The 19446-nt window shown below is 41.4% G+C and overlaps 1 protein-coding gene across 2 annotated transcripts in view; it reads left to right on the forward strand.

Annotated features, from left to right (window-relative positions):
• The window catches only part of CDH13 (cadherin 13), a 1003185-nt gene that overhangs the window by 968872 nt on the left and 14867 nt on the right, over positions 1-19446 (forward strand). For both annotated transcript variants that reach the window (XM_077890995.1, XM_077890996.1), the window contains 2 exons: positions 266-408; positions 17156-17389. In XM_077890995.1, the coding sequence (XP_077747121.1) occupies positions 266-408; positions 17156-17389 (377 nt within the window). The remainder of the gene's footprint in view (positions 1-265; positions 409-17155; positions 17390-19446) is intronic.

Below are 19446 nucleotides of genomic sequence, written 5' to 3' on the forward strand. Positions count from 1 at the left end.
AAGTGTCTGCTTTCAGCTCAGGTTATGATCTCAGGGTCCTGGGATCAAGCCCCACAACAGGCACCCTGGTCATCAGGCAGTCTGCTCCTCCCTCTCTCTCTGTGCTCGCTCTTTCTTATGCACACTCTCAAATAAATAAGTAAATTTTTTAAAAAGATAATTGTCTGGCACCTAGCATGGGAGCTTTTGCCCACCACTCAGTGAACATTTCTTGAACCTATTCTGAGTGTAATCTGAATGTTGTTTGGGACTTTTTTTTTTTCAGGTATTCTGTTTACAAGGACCCAGCTGGCTGGCTGAATATTAACCCCATTAATGGGACTGTTGACACCATGGCAGTGCTGGACCGTGAGTCACCATTCGTTCACAACAGTGTGTACACTGCCCTCTTCCTGGCAATCGACAGTGGTGAGTAATTTTTAAAATGCCACTAAGTATATACTTTTCAGTTATAAATGCATTTTTACATTTTACATTTCTTCTGGTAACACTTGGAGATGTTCTCAGGAAGAATATAAATGTGTGGAGTCAGGGAACGCATTCAAACACACAATGAGAGAGGTGATACCCCCAAATCCTGGAATTCTAGGAGCTTTGTCCAGGAGAGATCAGAATGGTGATCTCACTGTGCTTCATCTTAGGCAGGTGCCATGACTAGGAAGGCACATTAATATCCTTCATCTTAGCATCATGCTCTCATCTGTGGGACATTTCTTTCACTTAGTGACATCACTGAACTTGACGACTGAATTATCCTCCAGCTTTTATTCTGTTATCACAAGCGACCATGGAGGGACATCAGGTGTGCTCAGCTAGGAGCTTCATAATCACAGAACAATTGCTGTTCTTTCAAATACTAGTAATGCAACATCCACGTGCCAGACTCTGTTCTAGATGCTGGGGATATGGCAGTGATCAAACAAAAATGAGTGTCCTCATGCAGCTGATACACTCATGGGGGAAGGAAGAAAATGGAGTAAAATACATAATACACTTTTGGGGGGGAAAAAGGAAACATACTATTTCTGTATGAAACAAGGAAAAACAGGAAAAAGATAGCAGACAACAGGGTCCTGTGGTTCTAACGAGGCAGCTGTGGGAAACCTCATGGTGGCAGTAACATTTGAGTAAAAACACAAAAGCAGTGGAGATGAAAGGACTGAAGTTATCTAAGGGAAGAGCAAGGAGGCCAGGAGGACTGGACCAGAGAGAGTGGGTGGGACAGGAATGGAGTAAAGACATAGATGATGTGGGCTTATGTGGGCCTCTACACCACCCTCTGCTTTTACTGCATGTGAAATGGGATGATGTGGCCGAGTGCTGAGGAGGGTGCAGTGTGACATGATCATGCTGCCCTGTTGAGTAGGGCACAAGTATGGGGACCTCTTAGGAGATCAGTGACAATCTAGGTATGATGGTGGCTTGGACTGATGATAGGGGAGGGGATGAGAAGTCAGATTCTGGGAATAGTCTTTGTATTTCAGACACAAAGCTAACAGGATCTGCCATTGGCTAAGATGAGGGGTCAGACTTTGCAGTATGGGAAGCAAAGATGTCTGTTGTGTCAATCACACAAGAAGTTTGTTTTGCTTTTCCTATTATTCCTAAAAGTCAACTGTTCATGGCTGAAGATTCAGTTTCGAGTCCCATATATCAAAAATGAATATTCACAGGGCCTTTTGTATATGCCTTTCATTATACTCAATAACAGGTAAACTAAGAATTCTCAAACCCCATCGCCATGTTCTGGGCACCCACATGCAAATCACATATGAGATCATGTGTCTGAGAAGTGCACAATCAGTGCAGCATGTAGTAGGCAGAGAGGGCTTCACAATGAAGTCAACCTTTGAGTTTGGCCTTGAAAGACACGTATGGTTTGGATAAGTGGCAGGGGAGGAGGTAGAGGTGCCTGAGAACACAGAGCAGAGGAATCAAGACTAGAAGGGAGTGTGTGGCATGGGTAGTAAGAAAGGGAGAGAGAAGAGTTGCACCCACTGCGAGTGAACAAGTGGAAATCCATTTGGATGTACATGAAAAGTCATATCCTCAAAACATCTCAACATCCAGACAAGTCACTTGATGGAGCCAGCAGCCAAAAGATTGCCTAAGTCCTTAAGGAGGAAATTGCATGATGAGATACACACAGACATTCATTCATCCACACACACTGTGCTTGGTCCTAGAGACTTAGAGTTGAATAATGCATGGTCCTTGTGCTCCATGCACTAATGAGTGATTTGAGGAGTTAGACTAGTAAACAGAAGACCACAATGCAATGTCGTAACTATTCTGTTGGACCTAAGCCCAGAAGAGCCCCTTGTCCAGCCTTGGGAGTTGGTCACAGGGAGCTTCTTGGTTAAAGGGATCTTTACAGAGTGATGAAGGATAAGTTGAGAAAAGGTAGCACATTTTTGTAATTCCATTCCCATTTTTCAAAAATTTTAATTCCAGTATAGTTAACATACAGAGTAATATTAGTTCCGGGTGTATAGTATAGTGATTCAACACTTTCAAACATCACCCAGTACTCCTCACAAGTGCTCTCCTTAATTCCCATCACTTATTTCACCCATCCCCCCCACCTACCCCCCTGGTGACCATCAGTTGTTCTCTATAGGTGAGTCTGTCTCCTGGTTTGTCTCTCTCTTTTTTCCCCTTTGCTCATTTGTTTTGTTTCTTAAATTCCACATATGAGTGAAATCATAGGATATTTGTCTTTCTCTGGCTTATTTCACTCATCATTATCTCCCTAGCTCTATCCATGTTGTTACAAATGACAAGATTTCATTCTTTTGTATAACTAAGTAATATCCCATTTTATAAATATATATTTTATATAGATATATAATTATATATATTTATATTTATATTTATAACATCTTCTTTATCCATTCACCAATTGATGGATACTTGGGCTGTTTCCATATCTTGGCTATTGTAAATAATGCTGCTATAAACATGAGGGTGCATATATCCCTTTGAATTAGCATTTCGTATTTTTTGGGTAATACCCAGTCGCACAATTACTGGATCATAGGATAGTTCGATTTTTAACTTTTTGAGGAAACTCCATACTATTTCCTGGAGTGGCTGCACCAGTTCGCATTCACACCAACAGTGCATAAGGGTTCTCCTTTCTCCACGTCCTCAGCAACACCTGTGTTTTTTATTTTAGCCATTCTGACAGGTGTGAGAAAACATCTCATTGTGATTTTGATTTGTATTTCCCTGATGATTTGTGATGCTAAGCATCTTTTCACGTGTCTTCTATATGGCCATCTATATGTCTTCTGTGGGAAAAAAATGTCTGTTCATGTCTTCTGCCCATTTTTAATTGGATTATTTGCTTTTTGGGTGTTGAGTTATATCAGTTCTTTCTATTTTGGACACTAACCCTTTATTGGATGTGTCTTTTGCAAATATCTTCTCTCAGTCAGTAGATTACCTTTTAGTTTTGTGGATTAGAAAAGGTAAGGCATTCTAATAGAAGCCTGAAAGAATATGGATATGCACACTGAGAAGGCTTGCATGATTGGTTCCAAATGTACAAAGCTAAGAGCAGAGAGATGGCCAGGCACCCACTGCTCTGAGGTTGGTACTAGGTCCTGCATTGAATGCCTAGCTCAAATCATAGTTCCTGATTTAGACCCGACACTCAAAGATCTGTGGAATAGATCCTGAAATAGATATAAAATGCTCCATATGCTATGTCAAGATGTTTGATTTGATTATGTTTCTTACTTGCCCTCAGAATAACTTTTGTGCTTTAGAAAGAGAACTCCTTTGGAGGTGTAGAAAATGCACAATGATGACATGGGAGCCAGGGAGCCATTCTAAAGCTGTGGCAGAAATCAGGGTAAAAGAAGCAAGAAGTAGTGAAGTGAGTTTAGGTGGAGTGAGTCCAGAGTCAGGAAATATGTTGAAAGCCATAGCCAGTATCTTAGTTGCAGGGGTTAGGGTGTACCTGGTGCTGATAGAAATGGACCAGAAAAGATGAGTCTAGAAAATATCTGGAAGGAAGAAACAAGACTTTGAAAAAAACACATACCCAACATAGAGAAAGCTGATATTGAGATTTCTAATCCAGAAACCAGGAATGACTATTCCATTGACAGAAATGGAATGGGTTTCAAAGCTTTGTTCCCATGTTGCCTTTATGGGGTGGGTGTTGAGATGATGTCCCATGGGACTGGAATAGAGGTAAGGAGGTTTTTCTTAGAGAGTCACTCATGCAAAAGAAATGGGAGCCATCAGAAAAGGTAAGTTTTATAGAAGGAACAGGCCTAGACAGGAGTGTTAAGGGCATAAACAATGGGTGACAATAAGCCAAGAATGTTTAAAATGTTGTTTGACTTAAAAAGTGTCAATTATAGATGAGCTAAAGTGATGATTTCAGAGTTCTGTGCTACCTAAAAATCTCTGTACTTGTAGAGAAAATTCTCAGCTAAGAACAGCATGAAAAGAGGTTGAAATACAGCAAATAGAGTTGTCATTGCCTTATGAAATATTTTACACAATTATTCATAAAAAAACAAGCAGTGAAGTACACTTTAATTTTTGCCAGAAACAAGAGCCTCCTCTGCAGATGTGACTAGGCAAGCTGCTTATAAACACCGAGGCTCAGTTGATAATTCCTACTTAAAAGGTTGTGAAAAATGAGAAAGAGAAGTGCAGTGCCCTCTACACTCACCTCAAAAACTATATTAAATGTTCAATAAATGTTAATTTCACCCCAGTGGGGGTTATAGAAAGGAAAGAATGCAGCCAAGAATGATCCTCAAGAAAAATACAGTGTGAAGTCTACTTCTCATTTCTTTTAATACTAATATCAAACAAGTAAATTCAAAATCTGGTGTCACAGATGTTTCCAAAAGGACGAAATGTCCCTGAAGACGTAATGATAAATAGAAAACAGGTTGGCATTAATACACAGAACCATCATTAGAGATGATAATCTTGAACAAAGCCCCAAAGACTTAAAGTAAAAAGAGCATAAATTTAAAAGGATCTCATAAATCAAAGGAACTTTTGTTTAAAGCTTCCTTTTAGTCACTCACTGAAAGCATCTCTCTAGGTATTATGTTTAACCAGGAAAAACCAACACTTACCTATTAGATCAAAGTTAATAGTATAACTGATGTCTCAATTTTAGACAAAATAAGCATTTGATTTTATTTAATTTCTAGAAATTCAATATATTTGATGGAATGAAAGAATAAGGATTTTTTGTCATGTAACACTAGGAAAGCTAAAGCAAAATAAAATTATTTTCTCCAAAGAGTCACTTAGGAATTTATATCAAAACATGTTGATATATAAAAACATTTTATCAAAACATGATAAAACATATATGTCTGTAGGATCTTCCAGATAGGATACAACAGACTGCTGTTCCCACACAAAAACTAGGAAAATCAGGTTAGATTTTAAAAGACTTTAATTTTAAAGGCATCGGAGAGCCATAGAAGTCAGGAGGCATTGATCAATGGAAATACCAAAGAGGTAAAAAAAAAAAAAAAAAAAAAGTATAAGACAACCAGCCATTTCTTCACTCTGGAGGCCTTTTCTGATTCTGGAGGAGGGTCAAGTTGGACCCAGGTAGAGGGCCCAAGATGAAAGGAAATAAACCAGAAATGCTTGTAACAGTCATGTGGAGCTAGCGTGACAAAGTGAAAACCTGAGGGCCTTTAAACACATGGCTACTTTTCCCTCATGGACAAATGCCCTTTAAAGGACAGAGCAAAATCTCCTGGGGTCTCACAGAAACAAAGAGCTAACAGAGGAAGCAAACACACCTTAAACACAGAACCATTCTATCCTTAAGACATTTGCCAGATTTTAAAGGTACAAAGTATTGTAGAATGGGATGGCCAGTGCTATAGACTGAATGTTTATGTCCCCCCAAAATTCATATGTTGAAACTAATCCTTAGAGTGTTTGGAGGTAGGGCCCTTGGGAGGTGCTTAGGTCATGCAGATAGAAACCTTCATGAGTGGGATGAATGCTCTTATAAAAGAGACCCTAGAGAGTTCCTCTGCCCCTCCTGCCATGTGAGGATACAGCAAAAAGACTCTATTGAAAATCACAAGTCACTGCTAAGAGAAGTTTTAATCCTATTAAATGAGAGATATACCACGTTTATGGATTGGAAGTCTCGATGCTATTGAAAAGTAAATTCTCTCCAAACTGACCTAAAGGATCCAATGTGATACCAAGCAGAATCTCAGGTCTTTGTTTTGAGGTGAAGGAGAAGTGTATTGTAAAATTCATGTGGAAATATAAGAGGCTAAAAGTAGCTAAGGCAATCTTGAAGAGTAAGTTGGAGGACTTACACTATTAGATACTCAGACCTATTAGAAAAAAAACAGTAATTAAAATTATGTGGTGTTTGCACAAAGACAGAAAAAAAATTGACTTATGAAGTAGACTAGAGAGTTTAAAAACAGATACACACACACTCAGTCCCTTTTTGTGACCAGGACATGGTGACTGCAGATACGAAAGCATGGTCTTTGCAATAAAAGTCCTGGGTTAATTGAATACACATATGAAGAAAAATGTTTCCTGACCCTTCTCTTAGGCCATATACAATATACAGTAACCAATTCTAAATATATTACAGGTCCAAATATGGAAGGTAAAATAATACATCTTGTGGAGACAAATATGTGAGAACATATTGGTGTCCTTGACATAGGCAAAGATTTTTCAAGCAAGACACAAAAATATTCACCACAAAATGGAAAAAAAAAAAAGTAGATTATGTTAAAATTAAGAACTTCAGTTCATCAAATGATATCATTAAAAAAGTAAAAAGATAACTCACAAAGTAGAAGATATTTACAATACAAAGAAATCCTATAATCTGTAAGCAAAAGACACAACCCAAAGCAAACCAGGGAAGGAACTTGGGTTGTACTTCACAACAAATGCCAATAAACACAGAAGAGATGACAACTTCATTAATCAAAGAAATAAAAAATTAAATTATATAGATATAAATGAAAATACAAATGAATCAAGAAAATACAATGAAATGCAATTCTGTGACATACTTAAAAAACAGCTGAACTGGTAAGTTGGAACATTCCAAGTGTTGGCAAGGATGTGCAATAATTGGAAGTCTCCTATCCAGCTGGTAGAAGCGTAACTTGGTTACAACCACTTTGGAAACTGAAAGTATCAACTAAGGCTGAACCTTTCTTCATGCTATGATCTAGGAATTTTACACCTAACTATATATCCAACAGAATTGTGGATATGTGTTCACCAAAATGCATGTGGCCGAATGTTAATAACGGCACTCTTCCTAGTAGCCCCCAAACGGGACGCTATTCAAATGCCCAACAAGTAAATTATGGTACAGTCACACAATTGAGCCTATGCAACACTGAGAATGAATGACCTGAGACTATTCACAATAACATGGGTGAATCTCACAAACAGTATTGAACAAATCAGGAAACCACATCATGAATGGTTCCATCTGTATAAAGTTCAAACACAAGCAAAACTAATCATTACTGCTAGACGACCTGGTGGATATGTTTTTTGATCCTATAATATTGGACTACATGGGTGTGTTCAGATTGTGAAAACTCTTCAAACTGTATATTTATAGAAATATAAATGTTTCTATATTTTAATAAAAACTAAGCCAAAAAATGTACGACTACACAGAGAGCACATACCTGGTCCACTGCACCTTCCCCAGGAGGGCTGTAACCAACCATTCGTGTATTCTCCAAGTACCTGTTTACCCTAGAGATAGACTCTCAGCATCCTACCATTCTATGGAAGGACAGTCTCAGCTGCTGATGGGCTGATACTGCCAGGAAAGCTGAGTGGCAGGATGTCTGCAGAGGGAACGAAGCGAAGTTCACATTCTCAGGTCCCCAGGATACCCTGCAAAAGGCAGAAGTGCTACCATCTTAATTTGCCACACACAGCTCTGCTTATCCAGTTGAGAATAATCACAAGGCAGCACCGAAAGAGAATTTTCTTTTAGGTATCTCTTAGAGACTAGAGATTGCAAGATCAAGATGGAGGGATACAAAAAGATAGTCAGAAGCAGGGCTGGGAACTTGTTCTGTGCTTAGCAGAAACAAAAAAATTCTTTGGACCTATTTGGTTGGAGCCCCGAAGTCAGTCTATATAGATTCTGGAACCATCCTTCACAATAATATTGACAATGACCAGGCTTAGACAGTTTGGGGAGGAAAGGCACATCAGCCCCTCCCTTCATATAGAGGCTAGGTTGTAATGCACAGGACAGTCAAGGATGTACAAGGCACTTTTCATAAACTGGTATCAATTTTAATGAGTTACAAATCACCTAACAACATGGTTCCATTATAACTGAAATGCTTCTGTTTTGCTAAAGCAGAACTGGCTATAGTTAAATGATTGGAAGAATAAAACACTTAATCCTATAGATTAATAAGGTGTGACCTTTCATGTTGGCAAGCATTTTATCTTGGGAGATGAATATCATTTACCTCATGTGATCCAGATTTTCTGAAAAGGTTAAGATAGTGCCTTCAGAGTACAGGAACCCTTCTGTTAAAAACTTCAACGAACACAGAAGTGCAAGCTTGTCTTTAGAAAGGGAGAAGAAATAATAACTGTTAAGGAAAATACCAAGGTGGAGAGAGAACATTCGGGAATGCAGTAAGATGGAATCCCTTTGGGGATGTGCTGACAATGGGGCAGAGCAGCAGCAATTAGCAGTGGCCAATCCCTGTGTGATTAGCTCTCCTGCTCAGGTAATCACCAGAAAGGTCAAATGTTAGTCTCGCTGTCTTATGTGGGCTGAAAACCATCACAAGCAATTTCTCCTAAGAGTTCAGGAATCCCACGGGAGATAGTCATGGGCAGGAAAGGCAGAGATGGCTGCTGATTCCCGGCTTACCGTCTTTTGCTCAGAATTCTGTTAGGCTGGCCCTCCCGCCTTCTTCTTACCTTTAACCTCCACTTTCTCCCCCGCCACCTGTTCTGAAATTGCACAGGCCTCAGCATTCCGTGATTGTTATTGATGGCCCTTACGCCCTCAGAGAAGATCTAAGTGTGACTCCAAACACTAAAGACAAATATTTTGCTTCAGTAAAGTCCCAAGTGCCCTCGCTCCCAGCACTCATGCTATACAGGAAGGAAAAAAGGGGAGGCGGGGAACCATCCCAGTTTTTCCTGGAGCTCAGTGCATGTGAGATGATTGGAGCCAGGAAGCCCACACTATCTCTAGCATCCATATTAAGTCTTGCTATGATTATCAAAGTGGCCCATTCCCTATCTATTTTCATTTTTGAAAAATAGGGGGAAGGAGAGCATAAAAACAAGCCAAATTATCGCTACATTCGGCAGCATGTTCTCATGACTTAGCAACTTGTGTAAAGTATATTTGAGTCTGCCAGTGAAAAATGTGATGTGGGTTCCCAAGAAGACACAGATATAGAACCAAGCAGAACAGCTGTAAGATTAAAATGGAATACACTGAGATAATGATTTTTCATAGGCTAAGATCTATCATGTCCCGACCTGCCTTTTCCCTCAGTCCCCTGTGTAATAGATGTTCGGATAATGCCAGTTGACTCAAAATTGAAATACTGTGCAGAGCACATTTAGATTGATTAAAAGAGAGAAAAAAAAATGTCGTTCAGCCCCATCATGAAATGCCTACCAAAAAACAACTGCCCCAAATTGGGGATGGGTGGGGGAATCTGAACTTCAAACATAAAGATCCGTGGTCCTTCTCTTTTTGTAGATCCACCAAGTTCTAGATTGCGTGGGGGCTGCCGTAAGATCATTTAGATTAATTCTTCTTAAAATATGCTAGTTTGGATAAAATCAAGCCATTAGTTATGATGGCAACCCAATTAAGCCAGTTTAACACCCCTTATCTCAGCTGTTATAGTAATTGAGGAAGAAAAGTAAATTGAAGACCTAGCCATCATTCCTCATTGCTTCAAGTACCAGTAAAATATCAATCACATTGAAAATCCTCGCTACAATTTTGTCACTGACAAAATGGCCCAATAAAAAACTCTTGAGATCTGGTAATAGAGAGGCTGCGACCAGAGCCATTTGTTGACAGCACAGCACAGTCTGAGGAGAGAGCGGGAGGCCCCGTGCTCTGCTATACCTGGACATGAGCCAGCTCCCCAACCTCATTGGTGTGAGATGTATGCTCCCTCCACCTCAGTTTCCCTCCCTTCCCCCTACTGGGTTGTTATAAAGACTAGAAATCATGAACGCAAAATTCCCAGCATCTAGTAAACACCTAACAAATATTTAAGTCAACTGACCTGAACTGAGTTCTGAACTGATTTTCTTTCCTTTCTTTTCTTTTTTCTAAAGATTTTATTTATTTATTCATGAGAGACACAGTGAGGGGGGCAGAGTAGGCAGAGGGAGAAGCAGGCTTCCTGTGGGGAGCCCGATGTGGGACTTGATCCCAGGACTCCAGGATCACTCTCTGAACCAAAGGCAGATGCTCAACCACTGAGCCACCCAGGTGCCTCCTGGACTGATTTTCTAAACTTACTGTTATAAAATCATCAGTGTCTGAGGTCAAGTAGAAAATGCCATGGTGGTGGTCTGAGCATTTCTCTAGGGAAGGGCTGAGCCACAGAGCCCTCCACTCAGAGTCAGGCTGTAAGAAAATTGACAGAACGTGCCGCTTTCTACGTGGACATCATGCCTCTGTCCGAATCGCGAGATTTAAGGCAACACTCACCTACTGGACAAGAGGACATTTCCATGTTGACCAGCCAGATCAACTGTCTTCAGCATAACATTTTCACACATTCTTTGGGAAAAGAAGCTGATTTGGGCACTAAAATATTGCCTGCAATACCCACCTCATGCATCCTGCTGAAGTGTCTCTTAGCTAGTTCTCCTCTATAGTCCCCATTTCCCAGTCTGGGGAAGAGCAAGGCAGTTGCACAGCCCCTGGCTAGAAGCCATCCCCCTAATGCTCCTGCACCACCACTCCCAATCCTGCTCTGCTGTGTGTTCAGGCTCCTGAGTCCAGCCTTCCAGCCCCAAGTCCCGCCACCCAACTGCACTGGCACCCAGATGGTCTTCCTGCACCCTCACACCTCATGCAAGTCCTCTCCTTCCATGCCTGCAGCATCCTCTGCTTTTATCAAAGCCATTCTTCTGCTTTAAAGTCTTTGGCCATCTTCCCACAAAATAGCCATACAATTTCCTCCTCCCAGAACTTCTCCCTCCCAGAATACTTCCAAAAGTATTCTCATTTCCTACACACGCAGATGCCATCTCCTCACAGAGGCTTCTGATCCATATCATGCCACACGAGCTCCCACAACACTTTATCCTCACGTTTTCCCATACTTCCCAGCACCGGTCCTTCATCTATTTACAAATCTGTTCCTGCCCTGGGGCTGCTGTTTCCTGCACAGGTCCAGCCTGGCACAGGGCAGAGTCCCAGTGAACAATTACTGATTGAATAGATGAAATGAGACCATCCTATTACGATTACTGATTGAATGAACGAAATGAGACCATCCTGTTTAGCATGGCCTCCAAATCAACTCTTCTAATTTTTTCCCCTTTTCTTTAAAGTTGGAAAAGTGGAAACAAACAAACAAACCAAAAAAAAAAAAAAAAAAAAAAAAAAAACCCAAGTGTTGAATTAAAAAAAAAAAAAAAAAACAGCTCAGACTTTAGATTATTGCCTCCGCTGAAAGAATGTTTTAGTTTGAGTTAGGTGAATAATTGCCTCAGTTCTACATTAAGTATTACACGTGGAAACCTGGCACGATATTTTGCAAATCTATTTTCTGGCCAGGTTCTGGGTTGGTGTACTATTAAATTTTTCAAAATACAATGAAATTGGCAAGCTCTCCATTAACAAAGCAATTTTTTAAATGCTTGTGAATTTAAAAGCAACGAGATTCTTGGCTTATGAGACCCAAGCCAAAACAGATTTGTAAATACTGATACCGAAAAGCCAAAGCAAATAGAACATGGGCTAAACAAAGCAATACAAAGGATCATCTTCTCTAGAAGAACCCTGGTTTGCTCTCATTGTAAGCAAAAGGTACAGGTAAGTATAGAAGCCTGTTCATATGAAGTAAAAGATGTGGCATTTATTTGCTCAGAGCTGCTTAGTGAAGGTTCAATAGATGCCCAAAAACATGAAGGGAAATTGGGGCCGAGTAGATTGCTGCACTCATGCCTCTTGCCCCTACAAACAAACCTCAGAAACTAGCTAGGGTGTTCGTTTTCTCTCAGGAGCTCACATGTGAACTTTGGCTCTCTGAAATCAACCCATCTTCCTGATTTTCCTCCCAAAATGTGGTCCTCAAGCTTCCCTGAGGCATCCAGCTGAGGTCTCTTTCCTTGTCACTGCTGTGGACTCCCTTCCCTGAGCCCCAGTTCCACAGACCCCATCCTACACAGCCTTTTTTTTTTTTTTTCTCCCTTCGGTAGGATGAGGGAGGCCTGGAATAAAGACAGGGTCATTACTACCCTCAGGATAGAAGCAAGATAGAGATGGAAACTGTGGAAATATGAATGTATGCGACACATGTATGGAAAGAGCAATTCTTCATTAGCTTTTTCAAGTCAACCTAAAGTAACTCAAAAATCTACTGAGTACCTGTATATACCAGACTGGAGAACAGTCCTGATGCTCAGAGCCCACAGGGCTCAGGAATGAGCTTCCTGCTTTTCCCTCCTCTGTCTCTCTCTTTCCTTGCATTTTATTCCTCACTTAGGCAAACTCACTTTCCTATTCCCCATATTAAACCACTGGCACTCATGATTCCCAAGGTAGGACCCATGCTGTTGTCTCTAGACCCAGTTCAGGGAAGACATGGGATGAGGGACTAGAAAAATCTACTACTTCCCTGTACTTTGCAGAGCTAGCTCTGAAATTCTTGTTCAGATCCTAATACTCTGTGCATTTGAAGCCAGCCCATTCAACTGTGGGGAGACCAGAGACCCTACTCTTCTGAGGTGAGGGCCTCTCTTAAGGACATGTATTTGGAGCCTCGCAGCATGTGAAAACATGGTCCCTTCCATGCACATGTTCTCAACAGCATTATTCCTATGAGACAAAAAAGGAGAAACGGACCATATGTCCATCAAAATATGGACAAAATATGGACCCAGGAATGCAGTATCATTCAGCCATAAAAAAGGAGGAAGTGGTTCATGCAACAGCATGGATGAACCTCAAAAACATGATGCCAAGTGAAAGAAGCCAGACATGAAAGGCCATGTACTCTGTGGTACCACTTACAGAAATGTCCAGAAAACACAAATCTGTAGAGAAAGAAAGTAGATCAGTGGTTGCCTAGAGCTGGAAGTAGTTATGGAGAGTTAGTACAAATGGGCCCAAGGTTTCTTTTGGGGGTGACGGAAAGGTTCTTAAATTAGGTAGTAGCAATAAGCACAACTCTATAAATTTACCAAATATCAATTCATTGTAAAAAACAAATAAAAGAGTGAGAGAAAAGAAAATAGAGTTGGTGAAATATTTTTAAATCCCTGTATAACTTTAGAATTTGCATTTCTGTTTCTGATTATTTTAATGGTTATGTTATTGTAAAGAAAATTTTAAAAAGAGAAGTATTATTTTAATGTTAATTACCTGGAGAGATAATCACCATTTAGGCTTCAGTATATTTCTTTCTAATCTTTTTCTATTTCTAATTATATATTTTTTTAAATTAGGATTACACTGTGTTTTTACTTGTATTTTTTACTAACAAGATATAAAGAGAGAGAGAGAGAAAGAGCGTGTGTGTGTGTGTGTGTGTGTGTATGATGGATCCTATCAGAAAAACCTCAGTATTTTTTGGCAAAAGTGGAAATCCTGTTTGGTCAGGATTCTGAATAAAATAAGAGAAAATACCTATGAACAAAAAGGCATCCCAGACCAGCTGCCTGAACACCAAGCACTCAGCTGTACTTATAGGATCTGCAGTGTTTTGGTGTGGAGGTAGGTGCATTTCTCTGGAAGCAGGACCATAGCCTTCATCAAATTTCCGAAGGGGAATCCACCTCCCATTCCATTTAAAAGTCACTACCAGGAATGGTTCATCTCTCAAGGGCCCTTCCTTCTCCTAATCTAAGACAGAAGTTTCTGCAGCCACAGGCAATCCCTCCACTCATTTGTAGGATGGACATCCTCTGATCCTTAAAGCATCTATCCTGAGAACATGGCCACGGACTCCTCTGGGGATGCTGCAAGGAGAAGGAATTACATTTCTTAGCTTCATATCCCAGTTTTGCTCATATTGAGGCTTTTTCCCTATTGAAATAGAAAAACCATAGAGGAGGGTCCAGTCTCAACCATGCTTTGCTTCTGACATTTGGTCATGCAGAGTGGTCCCTTGGGGGCTGCTGGAAAGGGGAGAGAAAGGGTAAGGGATTTTTGCTGAGTGTCGTGAAACCCAGAAGCTCCAATATTTCCTGGACCCCCGGAGCTATTGGAGCCAAATGGTCTTGTGAAGAGTCATTATATTCCAAATTACATCTGAATTTTGGACGCTGATTTTTCTCCATCCTGTTATGTCACCTGAAAGAGACTCTTTTCCAGAGGAGTTTGAGAGTCCAGTCTTCACCTCATCAATGAAAGAAAGATGCTCATTTTACTTAACTTCAGAAGAAGATATCACCAGCCTACCTTGGGAATAACACACCGGGATGCGAAGACAGTAGTATAATTAAGTTCACGAAAGGCTGATTCTTACAGCCATATTTCAAATACTCATACTGCTTTCTCATCCACTCTACCAAGTGATGGCACTTCATAATATATTCAGAGTAAAAAAATATAATGGATTCCTCTGAAATATTCAATTATTCAATAAAAAAAAAGAAAAATAATTTTTCAGTAAAGAAATTCAACCAAATGACTAAAGCTGACAGTGAAAAACCAACCTCAACGTAATTACGCATTTCTTTTGAGTTCTCGCTCCAACAAAAGTTGATGGCGTGCCACCATTAGAAATAGCCATCCTTCTGCTGATGAATGACGTCGGTGTTGCGACGTTAGCAGAGATTTATTGGAATGTTTATTCCGAAATTGTCCTTGGGTGTTGATATATTTAAATTCCCACCAGCCCCGCTAAAAAATGTCTATTCTCACTTCTTCATGACTCACTGCTCAGCTTCCTTCAAGCTGGTTTCTTCCCCATTAGTGGAAGCCTCTCATAAAGAAGTCACAAGTCACCTCCACCTAACGAAATGCCCTGGCTTCTCTTTACCCCTCATCCTTTGGGGCATCACAATGCATTTCACTGCTGCTCATTGCCTCCTCTTCCAAGTCACATCCTCTCTATCTTCTGCAAACCACCAGCTGCTCTTGAAACCCTGGGGTTTCCTGGGCCTCTACCGCTCTGCCATTTTGCACCATCGTGTTGGGTAGAACCATTTCAAAGGATCCAGGCTGACAGGTCTTCAGTCACTACCCAGCACCAACGTGTCTCCTAAGCGCTGCACACTTGTACACGGCGGGCGTGCTGAATCTAGGGGGCCTTTCGCACAGTCAGAGCTGAATTCCTGTCTTTCCACTGCCCACTACCTTTCATCTTTTTTTTCCAGCAGCCTCATCTGAGTGCCTGATAACCAAGACAAGGCATTTCTTTCTTATTCAAACTGCCCACATCATGATTCAGTCTGCTGCTGGTCTCCTTGCCTCCAGCGTCCAACATCTCCCGCCCACAGCAGTGTGATTCCAAAAATAATTCTGATCGGATTTGTCCTGCTGCCTCTCTGAAAAACCTCTGGTGACTTCATGTGCTCTGGAGAATCAGCACAAGCAACTCGTCATGACAACCAAGGCCCCATGCCCTCCCAGACGTCTCTGAGCTCGTCTCCTTGCCATCCTTCCAAACACCCTGCGGCAGGGCACAGCCCACGATGGCACTGGGTGACTTTGCGTGCATCCACGGAGGCCATGAAGCAAAGCTTGAGCCACAGCCAATTTGAGTGTTGGCGGAACGTCTTGTGACCCTCCTGGAACGGTGGGCACAGGAGGCTTATAGGAGCTGCTAGAGTACATGTCTCACTGGCCTACCTGGATCCCCCAGGAGGCTGTCACTGGACAGGTTCTCATATCCTTCTGGGCAGATGTGTGATGATGCTTCCCGCCCACCCCTGTAAGGGTACAGCTGCAAGCTCCCCAAGTGCTGAGGGAAGCAGCCTCAAAGTGGCTCCTCAGCAACAGGGCTGCAGTCACCTGGCCCTTTGTGCTGAGTGTCACCTGCCCAAGAGCTGTCTCTGCCTGTTTGCCCTTTTATCGCCTAGGTAAGGATGGAATAACCAGCCTGAATCTAAAAAGGACTCACCATGTCTTCACCAGCAGAATCTGTGAGAGCGACCTTGCCTTGCCTTGCACTTGGCATATCACCCTGGGCTCAAATACTCACTAGCCCTCGAACCCCCGTGTGATTCAGAACACAATTTTAAACTTGATGAGCATTTCAAGAAATAAACATAGTACGAGGTGAAATAAGATTGGGCTTGGAAGTGCACATGAGGATAGGGAAAATAAAATGGAGCCAGACCCTAGGTTAGGGCACAAAATTAGAGTACCATGTTTTAGAGGTGAGCCAAATCCTTTTTGGAATAGGGCAAATCTGCATGCTTGCAATTTGTGGCCTGCAAATTGGGAATCTAACTTTTCTCACAGATATTAGGAACTGTTAATGAAAAAAAAGGGGGGGGACTGTTAATGAGTGGTTTGTCCCAAAAGAAAACCTCTACTGTATAGACGATTAAAAATAAATTTAAAAAAAGGTAAATAAACTCACTGTGAGTCTTATTGAAATGAAACACCCTTTTCTTTAAATGAAAGACAGCATCACACGTGTGCTTATAAGGAGCTTTTTTAAAAATAACATTCTCTAAAATGTGTGTGTCGGGATGGCTTGTGTGCTAGAAGCTTTGCATTCTACAGGTAATGGTTAAAGAATTTAAATCGAAAGTTTTATATACGAGAAAAGGCCTTTTTAAGTAAACCACTAGACTTTGTACACATATGTAAGCCAGTCCGTCCGTCCTGCTTGAAACCTGTTAGCAATAATAAAGGTGTCCAGCGCACTGGAGGAAAACGCTGTGGCAGATTGCTCTGGCCGGGGACCAGCTGCCTGCTAAACATCTCCCTCCTTCCCCGTAGGCAACCCTCCCGCTACCGGTACCGGAACTTTGCTGATAACTCTGGAGGACGTGAACGACAATGCCCCCTTCATTTACCCAACAGTCGCTGAAGTCTGTGATGATGCCAAAAACCTCAGTGTTGTGATTTTGGGAGCATCAGATAAGGATCTCCACCCAAATACGGACCCTTTCAAATTTGAGATCCACAAACAAGCTGTTCCCGATAAAGTCTGGAAGGTCTCCAAGATCAACAGTAAGTCGAGTTAAACATTCTGTGGCTGCTCCTCTAGCTTTGAAGCCTGGCCTCCCGGGCCTGCCGTCCTCTCCCACACTGTTCCTCCCTCCTCCTCCTCCCTCCTCTCCTCCTCCTCCTGCCTCCTGCTCCCTCCTGGCCTCACATGGTTGACTTTGAGCGATTCACCCTTTACCTCTACCAGCACTCACCACTTTCCCGCTAGCAAATGAATGCAATCTGTGCAAACACATAGAGGTTCCTTATAAATGCAAACACCCAAGTTTTCTCATTTGTTTCTTATCTTTTCTATCCTGTGCATGGTACACTGTGTGCCCCGTGCTGTACACCCCGTGCTGGTCACTGTATACTCTGTACCGTACACTATGTACTATATACTATACACTCCATACCATGCCTCCTATTATATCTAAACCCTATACTGACACTTCATGCTATGCTTCCTGTACTCTCCATCCTATACTATACACTCTATATGCATCCTATACTGTTTATTCTATGCTGTATCCTATACTCTATACTGTACACTCCATCCTATGCTGCCCATACTATACACTTTATACTGTGCATCCTATACTGTACAATCTATGCTGTATATCCTATACTCTCCATCCTATACTGTACACTCTATACTAGTGGCCACTCACACTCTGCATCCTATAAGGACACTCCGTACTATGCATCCTATACTATATAATATGCATCTTATACTGCACAATATATGCTGTGTATCCTCACTCTACTATACATCCTATACTCTACACCCCATACCGTACACTCCATACTCTGCATCCTATATTATATGCTCTATGCCATGCATCCTATACTGTACATTCTATGCTGTGTATCCTATACTCTCTGTCCTATACTACACTCTATACTAGTGGCTCCTCACACTCTACACCCTATACTGACACTCCACGCTATGCATCCTATACTGTACACTCTATACTCTACATCCTATACTATACACTCTATACTATGCATCCTATACTGCACAATCTATGCTGTGTATCCTATACTCTATATACTGTACACTCCATACTATGCATCCTAAGACTGTACATCCTACACTGTACACTCTGCCTCCTGTACCACACACTCTGTACCCTCCACCCACCCAACCTTCAGTCTTGAGAAGCCAGGATCTCTGCTTCTCCCCGAGTGTATTGTGACTCAGCTGTCTCTTCTCCCAGAGAGCTGTGCCGATATTGACTCTCACCCGCAATTAAAGAGAGATTTTCCATGGTATACTTGTTCTCATAGATGACTAAAGAAATAAGAAGCACTGGTATAATGACCGTATAGAGTCTTAGCTTCTCACCCATCATTTTCCACTTTACGCAGCAAAATTAGCTTTGTCTTTGCAACAACCAGGGCTTTGATATTCAACTGTGATATCATCGCCCATCTGTCCTATCCCTCATGTAGAACACTTGCAAGCCATGTCTCTTTCTACCAGTCTTTCCATGCGGGAAGGTGGAATTCGTGGGTTGGCCCCACATTTCCCATCTGCCTTACTAATACTGAAACACCAATACTGACCGAGGCAGCATTCCTAATGCCCACCTCCCTCCCTGTGACAACTGTGAATTCACTACTGAGTTCACCTTGTTTTGGAAGAAATTAAAAAACCAGAATCCATGCAGTGGATGCACACTCTGTCTCCAGTAGTGAACTTCTCCTGCAACGGACCCAGCCCGGGTACCCTCCCCATCCACCAGCGGTAGACTTTTCGAGAGGGATTGGGAATTACGCATTTCATTAAGTCTTGAAAATGTGCTGTACAATTGTGCATAAAATTTTCTATTAAAAAATCTCATATGTGTTGAATGGCCTTATCTCATATCTCATTTTATTAGTGCCTTCCTCTTGTTATTGATTCCATTCGCCTGTTTGTCTATTTTATTGCTTTTTAAAGAATGAGTTCTGTTACACTGATTACTTTTAATTAAAACAGCCCTCCCCTTGTTTGAGGGGTTAGTGCTTCCTTTGCTAGCTTTTGTAGCTCTAGCAGATTGGAATAACCACCAGTTCTTTAAAGAAAGTTCTCTGGA

Source organism: Canis aureus, chromosome 3, assembly GCF_053574225.1.
Source record: "Canis aureus isolate CA01 chromosome 3, VMU_Caureus_v.1.0, whole genome shotgun sequence".
Taxonomy (NCBI): domain Eukaryota; kingdom Metazoa; phylum Chordata; class Mammalia; order Carnivora; family Canidae; genus Canis; species Canis aureus.